Genomic DNA, 22,137 nt, shown 5'->3' on the forward strand with positions numbered 1-22,137 from the left:
TTCTGCAGGCCTCTGAGCTACAAAGAAGAGTCAAGTCTCAAGTTTTTTGAAGTTTGTACAGAATAAGGCACACAGTTAGCATTGAGGACAATTTTGCTTCTGGAGACTTAGTCAAGTGAGGGGATAAAGCAAGGAACTCTGACCTTGGTTGACTCTACACAGAGAAAAAAGGAATCTGCAGATTTTCTTTTAGATTTTCTAGTCTAGCTCACCAAGATATTAAAGAACAGGGACCCAATGACTTTCGCATACCATATCAAATACTGCAATGGGATTGCAGATCATGAATTTATTTTATCAAAGAAGAGATAGACTATTTTAATTTAATGACATAAACCACTCTGTATGTCATGATTGTCACCATCTCTTCAAGGAACCTCTAGATGCACATATTATTTAAGTTCTATTTCTTTAAAAAAATGTTTCTTGTCTCTAAAATAACTGAAACAACCTATATTACAAAAATTACAAACTATACTATCAATATTTTAAATAAATTGTGTAATTAAATCTGAAAGTTTAATTTATTTTTGTAAATTTAGTGAATTATATTAAATATTCAAATCTAGAAAAAAAAATAAAGAAAAGGGATTCAGGTCAACTTGTTTACCAGGAATATAGGCTGTATATTATTGGAGCATTTTTTTGTGTTATATCTCTTAGGGACCAGAATGTGGTGGAGAAATAAAAAGTAAAAAATCCCCAAACTTACATTAATGTTATACATGAAATCTGTTTGAAATTAGAGTCTATGTTTTAAATATATCTCACATAGCCAAGGACCTTAGTAATATTTTACTCTGTATTCCTTTTTCTAATAGAAAAAATAATTGTTTCTATGTGCTAGTTTTCTGTTTTTAAGTATCTTGAAACGGAAAAGTACAAAAACTGATGTGTGCATTTGCGTGTGAGTGTGATAGATTTTGCAAATAAACTGCCTTATGAGGCATAAATAAAAGATGGATTTTGACACCACTTGAATCATCTACAAAAAACCCAATGACAAAAGTCATATTTCAACATATGTAGTTCAGTCCTGAAAAGACAGAATTGCTGGCCATGTGTTAACTGATTGAGCATGGCTGAATAAGCTTTAGTTCGCAGAGAAAAAGTTAATGCTACCAATAAATTTTTGATATAATCAAGTAATTTTATTCCTTCTGTTTATAGTTGGTATGGGATTTTCCAGGCAAGAGGACTGGAGTGGGGTGCCATTGCCTTCTCCAGGTATGTTTTATTAGATGAAGTTTAAATGGCAGAACAATTAAATGTATATACAGTATGTGTTGTCAACATGACTGAAAATTGTTTTTAAAATTATCATTTGTGAATGTGTCATGCTGAAGCTTTTCTCATTCTTTTTCACAAAGGCATTGAAGATAAGGATCTTTTTTAATGTCAGAGCAAATCTTCCTTTAATCCTTCTTGATTTAAACGTTTGCCTTTTTTCCATATACCACATTAGGCGTTTCTTTACACTTACCATTTCTGTAAAACCTATTTCTCCTTTGTTGAATACTCTGTTTTTCTGAGTGTTCTCCCTCTAAACTTAATGCCATTTCTATTTCTTTCACTTCCTTCCTAATTTTTACTTTTTTCTGATTCCTCTTCCTTTAGTCCAGAACTCAGTTTCTATTTTCAGCTCTCTTAAGCAATATTGCTGATCTCAGCTCTTTCAGGATTTCATAAGACTGATTTTCAAAGACACATATGTTTAATATGGATTCTCTGCACCATATGTAGTAAATGGAAACAAATAAAACAAAGAATAACCTTTGGCCCTTGTAGTCCTTGAGGTCCAGGTGGTCCAGGGGGACCCTAAATCCAGAAAAGACAAAGTTTTAAAAGATAGCAACTATCTGTATTAAAATATATGCTTTAAATAATAAGCACACTATACACTTCCCTAATTTCTATCATAATCAAATATCCTCCAATATTGATTTGCAAAGAGGAAACATTTACTGGTTACAGAATTATAAAAACTACCTAAATATATGCAAAAAAAACCACCCCACCATATTTGGGTTAAAATAATGCTCTCAAGTTGATTTGTAAGACAATGTAAAATCATTGCTGCCCTGTTCCACATTCATCTTTCAGGGTTGAATTAACTTCCTAATATTTCCTCTGTTTCTGAAACACTTCTCCCACCCGGCACAAACACTTTAATTTCCCGAACACTAAAGAACAAAGCTGTATTACTGAGATAAGGCCAAAGACTTTTAAGAAAAATAGCAATAAATTTTTTCTTGACTTTTTTTTTTTTTTAACTAAGCAGACAAAGTGATTCAACTGGGGCAAATGTTGTAAAAGGTTATTGACATAAGAAAATATATTAACTATCAGATAAAAACAATGGTTACATTAGTACCATTATGACCGGCATGCATCAACACTGAATACAAAGTCACAAACCACAGAAATCATGCAATTGGAGTTACCGTGACTGTTAAGGTGGTAATCCTCTGTTGAGAAAATGTATTGATAAAGACAGTTACCTAATTGTGTGCCAAAGTACAGTAATACATTTCTGAAATAATCAACTTTTGGATTATGTTTTGGTAAGAACTGACAAGAAACTGAGAACATACCATCCTTTTTTTTTTTTTCCTGATATTTTATTTATTTATTTTTTTAAATTTTAATTTATTTTTAAACTTTACATAATTGTATTAGTTTTGCCAAATATCAAAATGAATCCATCACAGGTATACATGTGCTCCCCATCCTGATTGTAAAGATTTTTTTTACAAATTATTTTTAGAATTTTATTTAAAACCCTATGGATAAAGGAGAAAGAAAACGTCAAAAGTTTAATTCACTTGACTTAAATTATGAAGTAAAATAGTATGCACCTGTGGTTTGTCAGCATAACTGTGAGCTAAGAAACTCGGCTATTCATAAAAGCTCTATTTCTAGAGTACCTTGATTAGAGAAAATGAAATATCTAACTGTGTAAGTTATGCTTTTGTCTTTTAGTTTGTATCTTGTTTGTTGTATTATAATTAGCTTAAGTGTGTGTGTGTGTGTGTGTGTGACAAGACTAAGATAGGAACTGACATGGGATTCACCTTATTTCTTAAAGGGCTTGAATACTGTATCAAAATACATTCTCTCAAAGTGTGAATCTCTAAAACAGCCAATCCCTAATCCACGAAATGTTTTTGTATTAAGATTTTCTAGTCCAAGTGTTATACAAAAACTTCTGTCAGGCACTTTTTTCTTTTCTTTTCTGCACCACTTTTCTTTTTTACTGATTTAAAAAAGCTTTTTTCCTTAAAAATTATTTATTTTTGACTGAGCTTGGTCTTCACTGCGGTGCACAGGCTTTCTCTAGTTGCAGCAACCTGGGGCTACACGCTAGTGGTGGCTTCTCATTGTGGTGGCTTCTCTTGTTGCGGAGCATGGACAGTGCTCGGGCTTACTGCCTGCTGAAGGTCTGTGCCACTTTATGGGATTTTAGAGGGGAGAACATTTTCTATTAGGAGCTCTGGTCCTAGAAAAGAACACTGTCCAGTTACGCGTGACCTTGTGAATATCAGTTTGACTCCATCCCTTTGTCCTCCACTACTCCATCAGTTCAGTTCAGTTCAGTCACTCAGTTGCTCAGTTCTGTCTGACTCTTTGTGACCCCACGGACTGCAGCACGCCAGGCCTCCCTGTCCATCACCAAGCACTCCTCCATTCCATTATCTAATTCAAGGTGCTGTTTTTATTGTGTTGTAAAAAATAATTTTAACATTATCTATCTATCTCAGTTCAGACACTTGAGTTTTTAGTGATATAGTGTCATCATATCTTAGAAACAATGTATTTATGCACACGTAGAGATGGTGCAAGTTTGTATTCTATGGTAAAATCAGTCATAGTCCTTATAGCTTCAGAGAGAACAGGGTAGGAAAAAACAACCCAGTAAGGTTTGCTTCTAAGGTAAAGGGCAAAATGGCCACAAACTGGGGGCAAAGTTATAAAAAAAATCAAGGTCCAGATTTTTATACCATCATATATATGTAACATAAGACACCACTTATTTTATACTTAAAGGATTTACCTAGGCCAAGAGTTGAATTTATGGTGATGAGAAAGCTACTTCTTAGCTCCCGTATATAGATGAGTCATTTTTAAAAGGCTATTAGAAAATTACTGAGCAGAAATAATTTCCTTGCCATAGCCTTCCAACTAAAAATTCTTTTTTTTAACTAGAAAGCAAATCCAGAAAAGCTTAGAAAGGGGAGTAGTTTAAAATTTGAACTCTCTGAAGTTTTCCAATCTGTGCCATACATGTTTCATTTTCCACCTAAATGCAAAACTAGTTTGTCTTTTTCTTTTAATTTAGGGATAACAACATGTTTTATAATGAATTGCATAAATAAAAGAATATTATTATTGGAACCTCAACTATTGAACAGATGGAGCTTAAATGACTTTGTTAAATAACTATATTTGTGAGACCTAAAAATTATACAGGGTGGTTTCCACCCAGTCAACAGAAGAATAAATGACAGAAAACTAAGCCAACTTCTCAAAACCATAATGTTACTGCCATCCTGAAGAACCAGTGTGTAGACACTCAGGGACTTCGCAAATATGTTGGCTCACTTTGGATTTCTTGTATGTGGTTCCTCTAAGTTAACACAACATAAACTCAGCAGGGTTCTCTGCTGAACTTCAGTAATGATTTGAAAACCAGAATTTTGGGTAGTGATGGAGAAAGCCATGTCATTCTCTACTGAGTTGCGATGTGAAATGGAAGGCATGAGATAGAAAAGCTGTAAATTGGTTGACGGCTAGAAGGATGCTCGGTAATTTATTCTCTTAGATGCTAATGTGAATCGCTTTAAGATTAAAGGTTATTTTCTTTCATGGCTTATAATGAAGCAAGCTTAAAATCACCTCTGATTTACCCTAGAGAACAGGTTTAGTTTATATGGTGTTGAGAAATTTTAAAAGCTTCAGTTAGAGCTTTTAAGAGCTTTTAAATGAAAAGGTTTTGCTGCTAATTGTGGAAACATAACCACCTTAAAAAAAAAAAATGACTTATGACAAATGTCCATGTAAATATAGGCATACCTTGGAGATATTGCGGGTTAGGGTTTCACACCACTGAAATAAAGTGAATATTGCAATAAAGCAAGTCATACAAATTTTTGATTTCCCAGTGTAAGTAAAGTTATGTTTAAACTGTAATGCGGCCTATTAAGTGTGCAATAGCATTATGTCTAAAGAACAAAGTACATACCCTAATTGAAAAATACTTTATAGCTCAAGGATATATTGTACCACGGCCAATATTTTATAATAACCATAACCTTTAAAAATGAAAAATCAGTGTATTGTTTACCTGTAACATATGTAATATTGTACATTAATTATACTTCAATAAAAATACTTTAACACTAAAAAATGCTAACTATCATCTGAACTTTCAGAGAGTCTTAATCTTTTTGCAACCGTAACATCAAAGATCACGGATCACAAGGAATTCCCTGGTGGTCCAGTGGGCTGGGGTTTGATCCGGTCAGGGAACTAAGATCCTGCAAGCCACGTAGCAGGGCGAGGAAAAAAAATCGCAGATTACCATAATAAATATAATCAAAATCAACAAATTTGCAATATTGTGAGAATTACCAAAATGTGGCAGAAAAACATGTAGTGAGTAAATCCTGTTGGAAAAATGGAGCCAATAGACTTGCTTGGCACAGAGTTGCCATAAACTTTCAATTTGTAAAAAAAAAAAAAAGCACTATCTTCAAAGTGCAATAAAGTGAAGCACAATAAAAGAAGGTATGCCTGTAACAATTTTCAATAGAGGCAACATTAAAATTTTATATTTCTAGGGTGATATTTTATAACTATAATATGCTCTTATTTATCTAATTACTCTAGATTTTTTTTTTTTTTTTTGCAGGCCTTTTTTTAAAGAGGAGGCGATAGTGACATAGAATTTGCAAAACTGTGACTATCCATCACTGGTTAGAGAACTAGAAGAACAAGTGTCTATTACTTCCTCTCAATCTAATGGCTATTTAATTTATTTATTAAGTACTCAATCTGCTAGAGTACTATATTGGGAAAACAAAGACATAGTTTTGAAGTGAAAAAATAACAATAAGTTATTTACAAGCACAATGCTTAGTTGCCTAAATAACTCCATAAGAATAATAAATCTTAAGGTTGAGACCAACCTAGACAGTATATTAAAAAGCAGACATTATTTTGCCAACAAAGGTCCATATAGTCAAAGCTATGGTTTTTCCAGTAGTTATGTATGGATGAGAAAGTTGGACCATAAAGAAGGCTGAGTGCTAAAGAATTGATGCTTTTGAACTGTGGTGTTGGAGAAGACTCTTTAGAGTCCCTTGCACTGCAAGGAGATCAAACCAGTTAAAACTAAACGAAATCAGTCTTGAAAGTTCATTGGAAGGACTGATGCTGAAGCTGAAGCTCCAATACTTTGGCCACCTGGTGTGAAGAACTGACTCATTGGAAAAGACCCTGGTGCTGGGCAAGATTGAAGGCAGGAGGAGAATGGGGCGACAGAGGATGAGAGGGTTGGATGGCATCACCAACTTGATGATCATGAGTTTGAGAAAGCTCCAGGAATTGGTGATGGACAGGAAAGCCTGGTGTGCTGCAGTCCGTGGGGTCACAAAGAGTCAGACACAACTGAGAGACTGAACTGACTGAGTGAAGATTGAGACATAAACATGAACTAGTTGGTTGTGATGGATAGTGACTGGTTTACAGTCAAATAGAACTGAAGGTAAAAAAAGAAAGTGAGTGCACATTTCTTGTTTCATATCAAGATGTAGGTGTTAGATTTTTTTAAAAAGTACAGTGTATTCAGGCACATCAACAAAGAATATTCAGCTCCTAAAAAAAACTCTAAGCATAATATTAGATTTTATGGATCTTAGAAAAGATCCATTTAGAAACATTCTCATTTAACGATCAGATCAATAAAATATAGACATTTTGTGATTTCCCCAAAGGGACACACCTAGTTAATAATAGAGGAGAAATCAAAGCAGATTTTGGTTTTAGACTAAGGGTAGTTTGCTTCATGCCAAGCTCTTGTTCATGTAAAGGCTTTAAAACTCTTCCACAATTTTTCCATAAAATGGCCATGGCCAAAAATATTGGAGTATATCTTGAAAGATAAGAGAATGGATACCTCTTAAAGGTAGTTAAAAGAATCATGGTGCCACTGGAAGCAGTTCAAGGGAAATTGACAATATTGTTCACAAAGTTGAAAATGTGTCCCTACATTTTATAAGTAAGAACTCTGACAACATAGTAGGTAACCAAAACTTCCTGTTCTTTTCTTTCTTTATACATGCAGACAGCAACTTCTGGGGAACAGGGGAGAATTTAGAAAGCATGTTCTAGAACTTGACAGGAGCCCAGAATCTACTGCTTGAGTCTAATCCACTTGTGCTGAGGAACACTCATGCAAGCTGTTGACTGAACACACTGCCCAAGGGATGTTTCTCCAAGCAGTAAGCATGCTTTTCTTCGTGCTTTACCAGAAGAAGAAAAAGAATGAAAAATAGGCTAAGCTGAAGATAGATTCTGTAAAAACTATGTAATAAATGCTTTATTAGTTAAAAATGACAGTTGTAACAAAGGATCCATAGAAGTGTTGTAGATCTACCATAATTTGGTAATGCTAGTGAAATCATATAGAGGGAAAAAAATTCAAGGAAGTACAAAATGGAAAAACATTTAAAACAACTAATTTGACTTTCGAGCAGAGAAATGGATTGTGCATATGAACTAAGTGTAATCACTAATACAACCAATAACTTTATTTAATATTTACATTCCCAGACCTGGGTTGGACACATTGCGGGAGTCAAAATAACCATACAACAAGTTTTCTGTCAACAAGTAATTCACAATTTGGTAAGAGGCAAGACTAAAGTAAATCAGGGGATTTGGGAGAATAATTAAATGTTAAACTACTTGGTCCTGACTGCTAATATTTAAAAGGATTCAGAGGAGGAACTTGTCTGGGTGGCAAGTGAACTGTTGAAGAGGATTTAGAGATGAATGAAAGGAAAAGATGAACCAGGAAAAAAAGGAGCAATTTTTATAGATATGATAACTATGTTGTGGAGAAATAAAAAAATCTGTATAGAAAAGACAGGGTTATGGGGCTTAAACATCAGATAGAGATGCTTAGACTTGATAGAGTAGGCAAGGGGGTCACTGAGGGTTTTGAGTAGATTGGGGTCATCAAAATAGTGATAATTTAGGAAAATCAGAAGAGTAACCCTCTTGACTACCCTCTATGTGTTTTTACTTGATGGAAGAAAAAGAATTGAACAGTAGCAGTATTAAGAAGCAATGATAGAGGCCTCATGTGCCAGGCACGTTTCCAAGTATTTAGCCATGTACTTCTCACAACAGCCCTATTTATGCTTTGAGGCAGATGCTATTATTGTCCTCATTTCACAGAGAACTAAATAACTTGCTCTAGCTCATGCACTTAGTAAGCAAGAGATCTGAACCCAGGCAGCTCCAACTCCAGAGCCACAGGGCTCTTAATGGTTTTGTTAAGTTCACTTTTCAAGAAAGGAGACGAAGATTTGCAAAACCAATATACGTTAAACCAGATAAAGCTAAATATATCTGGAGGAAGAAGGAAAATAAAAGGAAGGATTGAAAAACACTAGGAAATAAAGAGGGTAAACTGGGCCAGGGAGAAGAAGCTGGGTTCAAAAGATGAGGGAAAAGGTGTGCTTTGAGAGGTAGAGCCCTCTGAGAGCTGAGGCGGGTGGAAGGTGATATTTCCACACATTCCAGGTCTCAGCGGTGTCCCTGTCTGTGTCAGGATGGGGAACAGTCACTTGCCTGCAAGGCTTCGTGGAGGTTGCCATTGTAGTCTATGATCTCGGTGGCTCCTGGATCTCCCTTTTGACCAGGTGGACCCTATGAAAAAATAAACCAAGAGAACATTAGGCTAGGATGGAGAAGGAACTGTGGCAGAAACAGAAATAGCAACACACACACTCTCTCTGACCATCAATTCTCGATTGAGGCCCAAATACATGTTAAAATAAATAAACCATGTTCAAAGTTTGTCCTTATTTCAAAGCAGGCAAACTACTTCCAACTTCCTGCCTGTGGTATGTTAAAGATATTAATTCAGATAAAAAAGAAAAAAGATTCAATATCAAAAACTGCTCCCTGAAAATTATTATTTGTAGGCTAATCTGATTTGACTGACAAAATCTTGCTGGCTTTATCCATATTTATTAAAGCAACCCCTGACATCTTTCTCCACATCCATACCACAAAGACTGCTTCCTCATTCTTTAAGAAGATAGAACATTATACTACAGGAAATGCTTGCTTTTCCAACAGGAATAGAACTCCATTAAAATTGAATCAAACAGGGAATAAATATGCATGCATATATATATTTGAATATATACATATGGAGGGAACAAATATTTTTAAGAAGTCTACCCTACTCAGTAGCTCTGCAACTGAATTTCCATTAGTTATGTCCTAATTCTCTGTGTTTTAAAAAGGTTCTGAAAATTTGGACTATTTCTTTCTTTACAATTGAGTTAATTGAAAAGTGGAAAGTTCTACTGTTAGACGGCTGTGGGTCTGCGACTGCTCATTTAGCAGAGGGAAAGTAGAGTTCTTCACTTCTTCTTGTGGAGCCTATCTTATGTGTCCAAATTTACAGACTCGGTGCTCCCAGTGACTACACTAAAAAATAGGAAGAAAGGGAGCGGTAGCAGGAATAATCACAGTGGTCTACCTCCTGTGCTATTATTGGGTATGATTAATCCAAGTGCCTTGTAAAAAGCCACATAGACACATACTTCAAATCTAGGCTCGTTGGAGGCCAAAGCTGTAGACGAGACACACTCACCCTTGGTCCCAGGGCTCCAGAGTCCCCCTTGTCTCCACGATCGCCCTTTCCCCGGTAAAAAAAGAAAAAGAACCTAGTTAGTTAGTAGTGAGGCCAAGAGTCCCCAAATATCTCAAATCCAAGGATTTAAATCCAAGTATTTACTATCATTCAGTGGCACCTTTAATATGAACTTTTGAAATGTAAAATAGCAACTTGAAATACAATAACTCCTAACATGGCAAACGCTTCTCTAAGATGCCCCTTGAAGTGAATTAAATTTCCCCCTTCAGATGACAGAGTATCTTGAAACGACAACACATACAGTAACTTGTTTATTAGGGATCTTCAAAGGCAAAGCAAGTGGCTTCTATGACACCCAAAGTTAGGCTTTTCTCTCTCAGATTGAGCCATGTTCTTGCCTTTATATGAAGAGATTTGGTGCAAGGGGGAAAAGAGCCAACCAATTAACAGGTTGTCTGTTCTCTAAGAAGAAAAAGTGTAGACAATCAGGACAAGGAAGGAAGAGAGATCAACGGGGAGCTCAGTGTTGGGAGATTTAGGAGGGAAAGGTCCCCAGCTGGGTCTCCCTCTGATGATAAGGATCTAAGGAAAACTTTTCTACTTAGGAAGTGCTCAAGAGGACAGCAGCCTGTTAGACCAGGGTGGCCAGGTTGAAGGTCAAGAGCTGGGCAAACCTGGCTCTCTCTCTTTTTTCCAGTGTAAAGTCAAGTCTTTAAATGTCCATTTATAGTGTTTTTGCCACCTCACCCCCCTCCCTGGACAGACACTAGGAATCACCTACGCCTCAAACTCCAAAATATATCACTAAGAATACTTCGGAAAGTCTCAGAAATCTCAACAGAAAATTTGGAGGAGAGATTTGAACCTGTGTAGAACTGAGAGTTCTTTCGAATAGCCTAAAATTTATAGAGCCCTTTTCCTAAACAGAATTCAAAGCATTTGTCTGTATCTTTCTCCATATCCTTATAAACTGGATAAGGACCAGTGAAGATAAGCAGTAAAAAGGATTATGATTTTTTCTATCCACAGTATGCTAGTAACATGGACCATAATAATTAAATTTGCTTGAATGCAGAATTACTAATATCTGTTTTCTGTTTTCCCCATTTCCCATGCTAGTCATTAATAGAATCTCAAATAACATGATTCTGCTAATAGTATACAGATTATTGCAGGTTCTATAAGAACATGATAAAGGAGAGAATTTCCATTGGTGGTGAAGTTTTAATGCAATGGAGGGAGTCAACTGACTTAAAAGCAAACTGTAGTTGAACATTTATCACAAAGACAGCCAGGAAATAAAAAAATATTATATTGCACATAATGTAAACTAAGTACTTAATTTTTTCCAAATAAGCTATATTTATGAAACAGGAAGTACATTTTCTCTTAAAGAATGGTCTGAAGCACAAGAACACAAAAACAAGATGAAACAAACCAGGATATCATCATAAGGGTGAAATTACTGCAATGCCAGTGTGTGAAAGAGTCTAATCCAAAACATGACTTTCCTGTGGAAAAGGTGAGAAGCACAGCTCTTGATGGCCTCATGTTATGTTAAAATGGTTACCCGGGTACTGACCTTTGACCCTTTCGGGCCTCTAGTTCCTGATTCACCTTGTTTCCCCTATTATAGAAGAATATAAAGATGGAAAAGAGAAAATAATAGAGGGAGACAACAATAGGAAAAAGAAATTAGCAGTGACTCAGAATAATGAAGAAAAATGGAAACACTTTATTTTAACTGCTTTAATAAATGGCTGTCTATAATGTAAACTGTTACAACACTGAACATAAGCATTATCAGCACATCATTAGTTCACTCCCTGGGCTCTTCACCAACCTTCACGTCATTATAATTCTAAAGTCTGACCACCCATTGGTGGATGGGAAGAGTTCTGCAGATAATTCTCAGTAGTCTCAAAAGTGTTTGCTTATAAATTTCATCAAAGAGGAAGTCATTTCCCATGTCTCTAGGATGGGTTATTAAAATAAAGTGTTACCATATCAGTTTGCAGGAAGCTTAGAGGAATAAAGTGAACAGTCAAATAAATCCTTAGTTCTCATATTTTCAAGGTGTTACTTACCATCAAGTTACCATGGAAACTAATGGTCTGGATCCACATTTTCCTCAGTAGGTTTTTGTTTGCTTGTTTATTTTTGTTTTATATATATATATTTAAATGCAGGGATTTTTTTTGTTTTTGGCCAGGCCGCTCAGCTTGTGAGATCTTAGTTCCCTGATTAGGGGTTGAACCTGTGCCCTCTGCAGTGAAAGTGCAGAGTCCTAATCACCAGACTCAGTAGGTTTTAATATGCCTTGAGTGGTAATGTGTTAGTGTGACAGTCCCTCCCCATTGACATTTTGATGTGTTATTAAATTTGTTGACTGAATAGAACGGAGTAAACTGGAAAAGTTGAATTGTAAAACCCCTTTTAGAAAATAACAAATTGGTATGCATTTCAATGAATTATTTGTGATTTTGGGCTGTTTTAATACCCCTTGAATAATTTTATTTTAGTTGCATGTTCTAAAAGTAAGTGGTATACATTTCCAAACTGAGAATGTTGTTTTCCAGTGTGAGAATAACTGACCTTTGGTCCAGGGGCTCCGGGCTCCCCTCGATCCCCTCGTCCAGGAGGCCCTGCCTCCCCACGTTCACCCTGTCACAAATCACAAAATAAGTAAATGGTGACCCATCTTCCCCCAACCGGTCCCTGTAGATTAATGAATGAAGTGAATAAAACCAAAGAAAGTAGAAAGTGACTATTTATTTACTACATACTCAGCATTGTATTAACTTCAACATGGATTATCTCATTTAATAATCGAAACAACTATACAGTGTTTGCATTTTCATCCCCATTTTTATAGACGAGGAAATGGTTTGGTAAATGCCTGTCAGACACCTACGTTGGTAAATAGAAAGACCTTTAAAGGGAATTGATAAGGGCCATCATTAAGCCTCACCACAGGCACTGGCATAGTCTTCACTCTGCAGTGACTTTTTAAGATCTACTAGGAAGAAGCATGGCAAAATGACTAAGCACCAGGTTTTGTAATTTGACATTCTCTACTTTAATCTTGGCTCTATTACTTACCAGGTCTGTGTTTTGGGGAAAATTAGTTAAGTTCTGAAAGCTTCGGTTTCCTCTATAAAATGGAGAAAATTATAGTACTGGTTTCATAATTTAAAATAAAAAGTCCTCGTCACGGTATAAGACATGCAGGTATTACAGTTTTTGCTACATTTATAGATCTGGGAACGATGATCGTGGTCACTGCCCTCTGAGGGCCAGTGCTCTAGTATGATAAGATCCACATGAACAAAATAGTTTAGGGTTAAGGAATAATGTAAAGTCATATGTGAGAGAAGAAGAAACTCCACAGGGTGTTCAACAGTCTGGACTGACTTTTTGCTGAGACCTGGGTCAAGTCCTGAAGGATGCTGCTGCTGCTGCTGCTAAGTCGCTTCAGTCGTCTCCGACTCTGTGCGACCCCATAGACGGCAGCCCACCAGGCTCCCCCGTCCCTGGGATTCTCCAGGCAAGAACACTGGAGTGGGTTGCCATTTCCTTCTCCAATGCATGAAAATGAAAAGTGAAAGTGAAGTCGCTCAGTCGTGTCCGACTCTGAGCTACCCCATGGACTGCAGCCCACCAGGCTCTTCTGTCCATGGGATTTTCCAGGCAAGAGTACTGGAGTGGGGTGCCATTGCCTTCTCCGCCTGAAGGATGGGTAGGGTATATTTTACAATTATTATTGCTTATGACTGTGCTTTTGATGAGTGCACACAACACTTTACATGCATTATCCTATTGAGTTCTCAAGACAAATGAGAAAGGTGTTAGTATCCATAGTCTACAGATGAGGAAACTGAAGCTCAGAAAGGTTAAGTAATTTTCCCAAAGCCTTTAACATGGGAGAGCTGTAGTTTAGAATGGATTGTACTCAATCTTCAATTTTTGCATAGATGTTTTGGTATGTAAATATTTTGCACATCTCTGGTCATTTTCTCAGAATAAATTCCTAGTGGGGAAATGTCTGTGTCAAAAATAAAAACACTTTAAAATCTTGCCAAATCACCCTCTAGGAAGATGGTTCTGTTTTTCCCTGAACACAGAATTGAGAGTTCAGCTTCCTGTGTGATGGGTAGAATTTGAATAATCAAACAAGTTTTGACTTCTGGTGATGGCATGTTAATGGATGAAGGAGGCACCCTCCTCACTAAAGGATAGATTCATCTTGGAAAGGGAAAGAAAGTAGGGTTGGATTTGTTATGGGTGATGGAGAGTTTTGAATTCCAAGATCTTTATCTGTATCATGCCCACTTTGGGAAGACTCTGTGGTTTTGCAGGGGAGGTGGGATAGATTAGGGCCAGGATTATGGAAGACTGAGTAAATTTCTCAGTATGAATCAAAAGGGAGTAGAAGAATGGAGAGGCTGGAACTTGACTGGAGGCAGGAGATGGAAAAAATGCTCCAGAAGGGATTTTCCAGGGATTAGAAACTGAAGTGCTTCTACTGGTATATGGAATTTACATTTATAAATGTTTGGTTATTTGCTTAATATTTTACAGATGAATTCTAAAATGGTAACTATAATCTTATTTTAGGGAAAAGCAAAAATCTTAGAAAATCATTTCTCTATAGCATATATATCATAGGTGTGAAGTCTCTATATATATATTTACCTAGAATCACTTATTAACATAATATCCCTAATTAATTGCTTATTATTCTCTGGAATTACATTTTTTTTTCCTTCCATCCCTTTCTCACACATATTACAGTGTAAGCTTCAGTAGAAACTGTTTTTGTTGCATTTAATCTCCATTCTCAATAGAAAAATGTCTGGGAAAAAATGTGTTGAATTAATGAATAAACAATATTATTCAAAGTTTTCTAAATTATTCATGATAAAGTCCTATTTCTTTAGACTGATGTAGATTTCTTGCAGGCACTGATACAGATGCTGAGAATACAGCAGCACATAAAACAGGTTTTTAGATACCATTATACATCTTCATTATGCTCTCTCTTCATTGTGTTGGGGATAAAATATGCAGTGTTAGTTTTTTTTAAATCTGAATTTATTGGTACAAATCCTGTCTACACAACTGGAAAAAGACTAGTATTTGGCTGAAAGAGATTTTTAAATAATCATGATTTTTCCATTATGATACCAATTTCATGTTAGGCAGTTTAGCCAAAAATTAACTTCAAAATATTCTTAAATGAATTTCTTATTCACATCCTTTCTGTGGAACTACAAAGCAGTTACAGTACAGTTTTTACTTTTCTTGGGAGTGCAAAGTAATATTTGTTATAAAAGTATGGGATCTGTAAAGTCAGCCCAGGTTCTTCATGGACAGTAATTAATGTTGATTTTATAGCTCTACATCTGGAATTTTTTGACTATGGAACAGTTTAAAATAAATGAACAAAAGAAAAGATATTTAGGGATGAACTCTACTCTCCAGGGGTCTGTCTGTGTTTCTTCTATTTTTCCTTGTTTCGCAAACAAGATACCACAAACAGAAATCACATTCATGCCTGGTCCTTGCTGGCACTGAGCAGGTTTCCCGCTTCTCTGCACTTATCCACAAAGCCACCTCTTTCTCTGCCTGACTCCGAGGCTGCAAGCCATACAACTGTTCTGATGTGGACACAGGATGCCTGTTATCCTCCTGATCTAGCTCACTTGATTCTAGAAAGTGCACTTTGTGTATAAATCTGTTCAGGCTAAAGCAGGCATTCCTCATATTTTGTTAATAAGCTTGTCAGCTCATTATGTGAAAAAGAACTTGCTGAGAAAAGAGCAATTTTGCGTAAATTCGACCGAGCTTCAGTCCCCCTTAGGCCATGCGTAGTTTCCATTTACTAGGATTAGAGTTATTTTCTCTTGACCAGTGGAAATGAGGACTCCTCTGTCAGAACAGACCAGGAACATATTTCTCGAGCTCTTGGAAGTCATCCTGGCTTATTTCTGGTGAAGGAAATACACATTGAGGCAAAGACTGCTACGGTTTAAAAATAAAAGAATGTAGTTTGATCTAATTTTGCTCTTTCTTTGATTCATGAGTCTGTCATGAATAAAGTTCCATCCTCAGAACGGCACCTTTTTATGTCTTTCCGGGTAGATAAAAAGGGAACCATGGCTCTGACTGTATCCACAGCAACATAACTTTTTATATGGCAGCATATAGATTTTGCTTTCAGGGCCCTCTCTCGGGTTGCCAAGTGGAAGATCATGAGATGGTTTTCATTACAGGATTTTTCTGCAGACGTTTTTCAGGATGGATCCTTTCAGGATGAAGCACTAGGAATCTATATGACATCAGTACTTGCCTTTGCAATCTAGGGAGTGATAGGAGAATAGTAATCATGTTTGATTTACAAGTATGTCTTCAAATGGGTAACGAGGAGCTGGAGTTAATGAGTTCTACCTCTCCTTCTCAGAATTGCCTCACTTTTCCATATGGCCAGAAGACTAACAGCATCACATCAATTTAGGTGCAACTGGGGGACAACTGGAACAATGAATGTATCCCACCATCCTGTTGCTTTGCCTAAGGCTTTCTGGAATTAACTTCCTATTACTCTAATTACAATAATATGCTATTACTATGAGAAGTGTTGGGAATGGGTGCTAAGCTGATTTAGTTCTCTATTAGGCAAGACTATCTGGTCACCTGAGTAACAAAATGGACTAAAAATATGCCACAAAAATTTTTCAGAAAGAAAGGAAGGGGAAAACACTCCACTTACCTTTGTTCCTGGTAACCCTGGTAAGCCTGGTTCTCCCTGAGGACCAATGAAACCTGGTTCTCCCTTTAAAAAAAATGGACAGATGAGATCACCACATGTTTGACAGTAAATATGTGAACTATTGTCCGTCCCCGGTGGGTCAGCTGATAAAGAATCCGTCTACAATGTGGGAGACCTGGGTTCAATCCCTGGGTTCTATCCTTGGGTTGGGAAGATCCCCTGGAGAAAGGAACGGCTACCCACTCCACTATTCTGGCCTGGAGAATCTGCATAGTCCATGGGGTCGCAAAGACTGAGTGACTTTCACTTTCCACTTCACTGGGATTTTACTTCTTTGATTGTATACAGCTTTTGCTGAGATCCAGATACTAACTATAAAATTAATTAGAATTGGTTTTGACCAGTGACAACACTTTGAGCAAAACTTTGGAGAAGCTCTGAAAAGTAAAAGTGACAAAGAGACCAGATAAATGTCTTTACAATTTTCTTTCTCATCTATTGTCTCGTGCTTCTTATCATTTACCAAATCAGGTCCATTATGTTGGGGTGGATGTGGTAGGCAGCCTGTAAGATGGGCCTCAATGATACCACTTGCTGGTATTCAATTCCCTTGCAAAACCCCTCTGCTTGAGTGTGCACAGGATTTACTGACTCATAGCTAATGAGCAGAATATGAAAGAAGTAATAGGATATCATTTCTGAGACTAAGTTATTAAAAGACTGTAGCTTCCATCTTGAGGGCTCTTTCTTGTCCTCTCTCAATTGAGTCAATTTACTTCGGAGAAAACAAGCTGCCATGCTGTGAGTAGCCCTACGACAGGTCCCCAAGGTGAGGACCAAGGTTGGCCAATGGCCATATGTGTGAACTTGGGAGCAGGTGCTCCATCCCATTAGAGTCTTCAGATGAGATCACAGCCCTGGCTGACAGCTGGATTGCATCCTCCTGGGAGACACTGAGCTAGAGGTACCCAGCTGAGCTACACTCAGATGCTTATTCCTCCCAAAATGTGAGTCGACTGTAGTTATAAGTCACTGCAGTTTGGGATGCTTATATGGTAGGCAGCAATGCATGAGTGATTCAGTGGGTGTGGCTAGGGAAGAGATTCAAGAATGTTCAGCATAAAAAGCAAAAAAATCTCTCCTTGCCATACCTCCAAAATCTCTTCTCTATTACCTGGAGGAAACCCAGTTGTAGTATAATAGAAAAATATATTTGGTCTTGTTCCTAGTTTCTAAAATCTTTGGAATTTCCTGAGTAGTAAGAGTAATAGTCCCTTGGACTGCAAGGAGATCAAATCAGTCAATCCTAAAGGAAATCAGTCCTGAATATCTATTGGAAGAACTGATGCTGAAGCTGAAGCTCCAATACTTTGGCCACCTGATGAGAAGAACCGACTCATTGGAAAAGACCCTGATGCTGGGAAAGATTGAGGGCAGGAGGAGAAGGCGGACAGAGAATGAGATGGTTGGATGGCATCACCAACTTGATGGACATGAGTTTGAGCAAGCTCCGGGAGATGGTGATGGACAGGGAAGCCTGGCATGCAGCAGTCCATGGGGTCGAAAAGAGTCGGACACGACTGAGTGACTGAACTGAACTGAAGAGTAAATAGGAGCATCTTTTGTTACTCGCAACAAGCTTCTTTTAAAAATACCTGTTGCTAATGGGGTGACTGTGGTGGGCCTCTAGAGAGCTTCAGGATCAGGCTGTGATAAGAAGGTTGGAACTCTCAACATTTCCCGTCCTCTTACCATCTCTCCAGAGGGGAGAGGGCTGGCGACTGAGTTAACTCAGCAGTGGGCAAAGCTTTAATCAATCATGCCAACATAACACAGGCTCCGTAAGATGACTTAGGCAATGGGGACTGGAGAGCCTCTGAGCTGATGAACATCTCCATGTGCTAGCAGGATGGCACCCCAACTCCACAGGGTCAGAGGCTCCTGCACTCAGGACCCTTCTGACTTCACCCTCTGTATCTCTCCATTTGGCTAGTGTTCCCTTTCACCTTTTGCACTACACTGTAATGGTAAGTATGCATTTCCCTGAGTTCTGTAAGTTATTGTAGCGAATTATCGAGCTTGGATAGGGGTGGGAGTGGGTGGCTGTGAGCACCCTGGAATTTGTAACCAAGTCAGATGGAAGTGCAGGTAAGGAGGGGTGGTACTTGGACTGGGGTCTGAAGTGAGGGCCGTCTTGTGGGACTGAACCCATAAACCTGTGGAATCTGAAGCTAACTCTGAGCAGTGAGTGTCATAATAGGACATGAGTTGGTGTCAGAGAATTAGAGTTGGAGAACCAGTGTTGGAAAAACACCATATATTTGGTACCAGTGAACACCTGAGACCAGTGTTCACATATAAACTGTAAAATTTTATTTTCTTCTTAACTACATGAGCTCAAATGTAAAATTCTAACTTCTTGAAATCTGTGATGATGTTTTCAAGCAAAACAAAACAAAAACATAATGACTCTGTTCCCATATTTCCTGGGATTTGTTTGCTTATTTGTTTTTCCCCATTGGATTATTTCTGCTAATGTTGTTTGATAAATTTGATTTTCTTTTAAAGTACCTATATTTCAACATTTGTTTTTTTTAGCGCTGAGCAGAAAGATGCAGAGAAGATGTTTTATATGAAATGTTAGAATGCCATCAAATATTTTTGAAATACTGAGTTTTTAAAAAATATATGTCATATAAAACCTTGGTATTGGGTAGGGAACAAAAAGATCACATTGATGAATAACTCAAATGGATTTATTTCTAGCTCTGATGCTCAGGGTACTGGTTTAAGAAAAAAAAAATGTAGGGGAACTAATGCTCTAGGTTTATTGTTTGTGAAATTTCTATAACTGTATTCTACTTGTCTCCATACCCTTACACATAGTGGAGAGGAAAAGCTGAACAAATAGCCTTGGATGGATCTCGTAATAGCCTAAAATGAGAATCAACTATATTCAGAAAAATCAATGACCACCATTCTACTTCTTGTAAAAAAAGTTTAACTTATTTGAAACAACAGCAAAAAAAGTTAAGAAACATTTATTTACATGTAAGATGTATCAATAAAATGATATATACAAGCATAAGAATTTTCCCTCTCCACCCTCAAGAAAAAAGGCTGTATTAAAGTCATGTATATTATTAGTAACCACTTTCTGTCATGAAAATATTATGAAAATATAATGCAACCACATTATATCATGAAAATATAATGCAACCACATTATATCATGAAAATATAATGCAAGTTAACAGGTAGAAAGTTTAAAGGTAAACAAGATTCATATATCTTCAAGTGGAAATAAAGATTTCACTGCTAGCAAAGCAAATGGAAGCACCATTAAAGCATACTAATAAAAGAGAAGAAAAAAGAGTAAATGCTGCAAAAATGTTTTTCTTATTCAGGCAAGGGTTTAGTTCATAAAAAGACAAAGCATGCAATTTCATAATTCACAAATAAATAAGGCTTTTGATCTCAATGGCTGAAGTGTTGTTTTTTTTTTTCCTTTTTAAAAACAGAATCTATTTAAGTTCTCCTGAGTAAAATGGATAGAAATTTCCTTCAAGCAGAATGTTCAGGGTAAAAATTTTTATTTCAAGATATAAAATTAGCAAAGGACTGGACTCTTAACAACTTTAGCACTATTAATACTGACTAGTATTAAAGACTTTGAGTATGATTAGTTATACTTTTTCCTGCCACTCTAAGAAAGCATCCGCCATCTCAATACATTCATTTCTTCCTTCAATTTACTCAAGGGAAACAATACTTAACTTTAGGACCACAGTTTTATGATTATTTAACTCCAGAGCTCTCAATTTCTTTAGAGACATTGTGTCCATCTAGTCTGTCTTGGCAGGATGGGGAGGAAATAATCATTGGTCCCTTTCCTGTCTCAGGCTTGAAAGAATTATTGAAGTAAATAAGGCATAAATATGTCTACTCATGGCCTTAAGCTGGTTGGGCTGCTTCTTACTTTCCTAGGCTTATACCAGAGGTCTCAGAGTGCCTATTCACTTACCCTTATTATTGTACAGAGTTGGAAAGTTTCATTGACATGGTTTCAGATTTCACATTGTACCTAACCTTTAAGTTGAAGCTACCACTTGTAGAGTTTGGGGTAGTATTAAGAAAGAACATCCACACTTTTATAGAAAGGCTATGAAAATCATCTTCCTTTGTCCAATTACATATCTATATGAGGCTGGTTTTCCTTCTTGTGCTTCAACCAAGACAAATTGCAACAGAAAGAAAACCGAAGCAGGTAAGAGAATCAAGCTACCTTTGATTAAGTCAGATGTTGAAGAGATTTGAAAAAAAAAAACAACATAAAACGATAATAATGTTGCTATTCCTGTTAATTTTTTGTTTGTTTTGTAAAACTCAGCTATATTTCATAAAATGTTATTTAATTAACATATAATGACCTGTTTAAATTTCTCTATTTTAATTTCTAATACAGACACATCAATATGTATAAACAAATAAAAACTCTTTAAATCTTAATTTTTGGGTGTGTAAAAGGGTTTTGAAGTTAGATCTTTGAGAACTGTTGGTACAAACATACAGAATTGAGTTAAAGCCTGACTTTGCAAGCTGGAATCCTGAGGTGCCAAATAATGTATGATTCTGGTGTCATTTGGGGGTGGCTTAGTCAAGATTTATTAGATAATGTGAACAAAGCAATCAGCACCAACTCTAGAACAAAGTAAGTGAATGATAAATGTTATTGTTGCTCTTATCTTATAGGCTCAAAAATGCCAGCTACCAATATTATTATTAGTAGTAGTAGTATTAATATTAGTAGTACTATTACAATATCTCAATAGCTAGTTGGTAATACACATGGTGACTTCTTGACTCTTTTTTTTTTTTTACTTCTTGATTCTTTACAACCTGTATAGGGTTATATTCAGTACTTCTTCAATTACTTTCAAGAAGTAACCCTAAATTTTCTCATGTGACTATGTAATCATTTTATGAGTCAATATCCATCTGCCAGAACATTTAGGATTGAAAAGCCAACCACGTGTAAGGTAGACAAATGACAGGTTTACTAAGAATGAATTTTATTCCTGTAAGAAAAGAAAAGGAGAAAATGGTCATATCTGTTAAATTTCCCTAAATAATGTAATCCTTAAAAAAAATCTTGCCTCTTTGCAAGGATTGATATAGAGTTTAAAGGTCCTAGAATCTCCTAAAATGTCTAGCAGAAAGGTTATGACAACCTATGGTTCTATAAATACTTTGATGTGATTAAAAAAATAAGCAACTGGTTATTCTACTCTAGCCATAATTCTAGTTATCCAGGATAAAGGAAGGAGACTGAGTCAAAGGAAGGTAGGGGAAAGCAGCTAAAATATGACTCAAACACAAAATGCTTTTGCAAAATCATCTTTGAAGTAAATTAGACTACACAAAAATGAGTTTTCGTAAATTTTCAGGGCAATATGCGGGAGAAGTAA

The 22,137-nt window shown here is 36.5% G+C and overlaps 1 protein-coding gene across 1 annotated transcript in view; it reads right to left on the reverse strand.

Annotated features, from left to right (window-relative positions):
* The window catches only part of COL25A1 (collagen type XXV alpha 1 chain), a 503,765-nt gene that overhangs the window by 38,197 nt on the left and 443,431 nt on the right, over positions 1 to 22,137 (reverse strand). Inside the window, exons 19-25 of the mRNA XM_086407020.1 lie at positions 16,671 to 16,733; positions 12,494 to 12,562; positions 11,481 to 11,525; positions 9,896 to 9,940; positions 8,860 to 8,937; positions 2,445 to 2,468; positions 1,774 to 1,818 (exon numbers count right to left, since the gene is read on the reverse strand). Coding sequence (XP_086263146.1) covers positions 1,774 to 1,818; positions 2,445 to 2,468; positions 8,860 to 8,937; positions 9,896 to 9,940; positions 11,481 to 11,525; positions 12,494 to 12,562; positions 16,671 to 16,733 — 369 coding nt within the window. The remainder of the gene's footprint in view (positions 1 to 1,773; positions 1,819 to 2,444; positions 2,469 to 8,859; positions 8,938 to 9,895; positions 9,941 to 11,480; positions 11,526 to 12,493; positions 12,563 to 16,670; positions 16,734 to 22,137) is intronic.

The sequence above is a fragment of the Bos grunniens genome, chromosome 6, assembly GCF_055505025.1.
Source record: "Bos grunniens cultivar Pamir isolate PY7600 chromosome 6, Bosgru_T2T1.0, whole genome shotgun sequence".
Classification (NCBI taxonomy): Eukaryota; Metazoa; Chordata; class Mammalia; order Artiodactyla; family Bovidae; genus Bos; species Bos grunniens.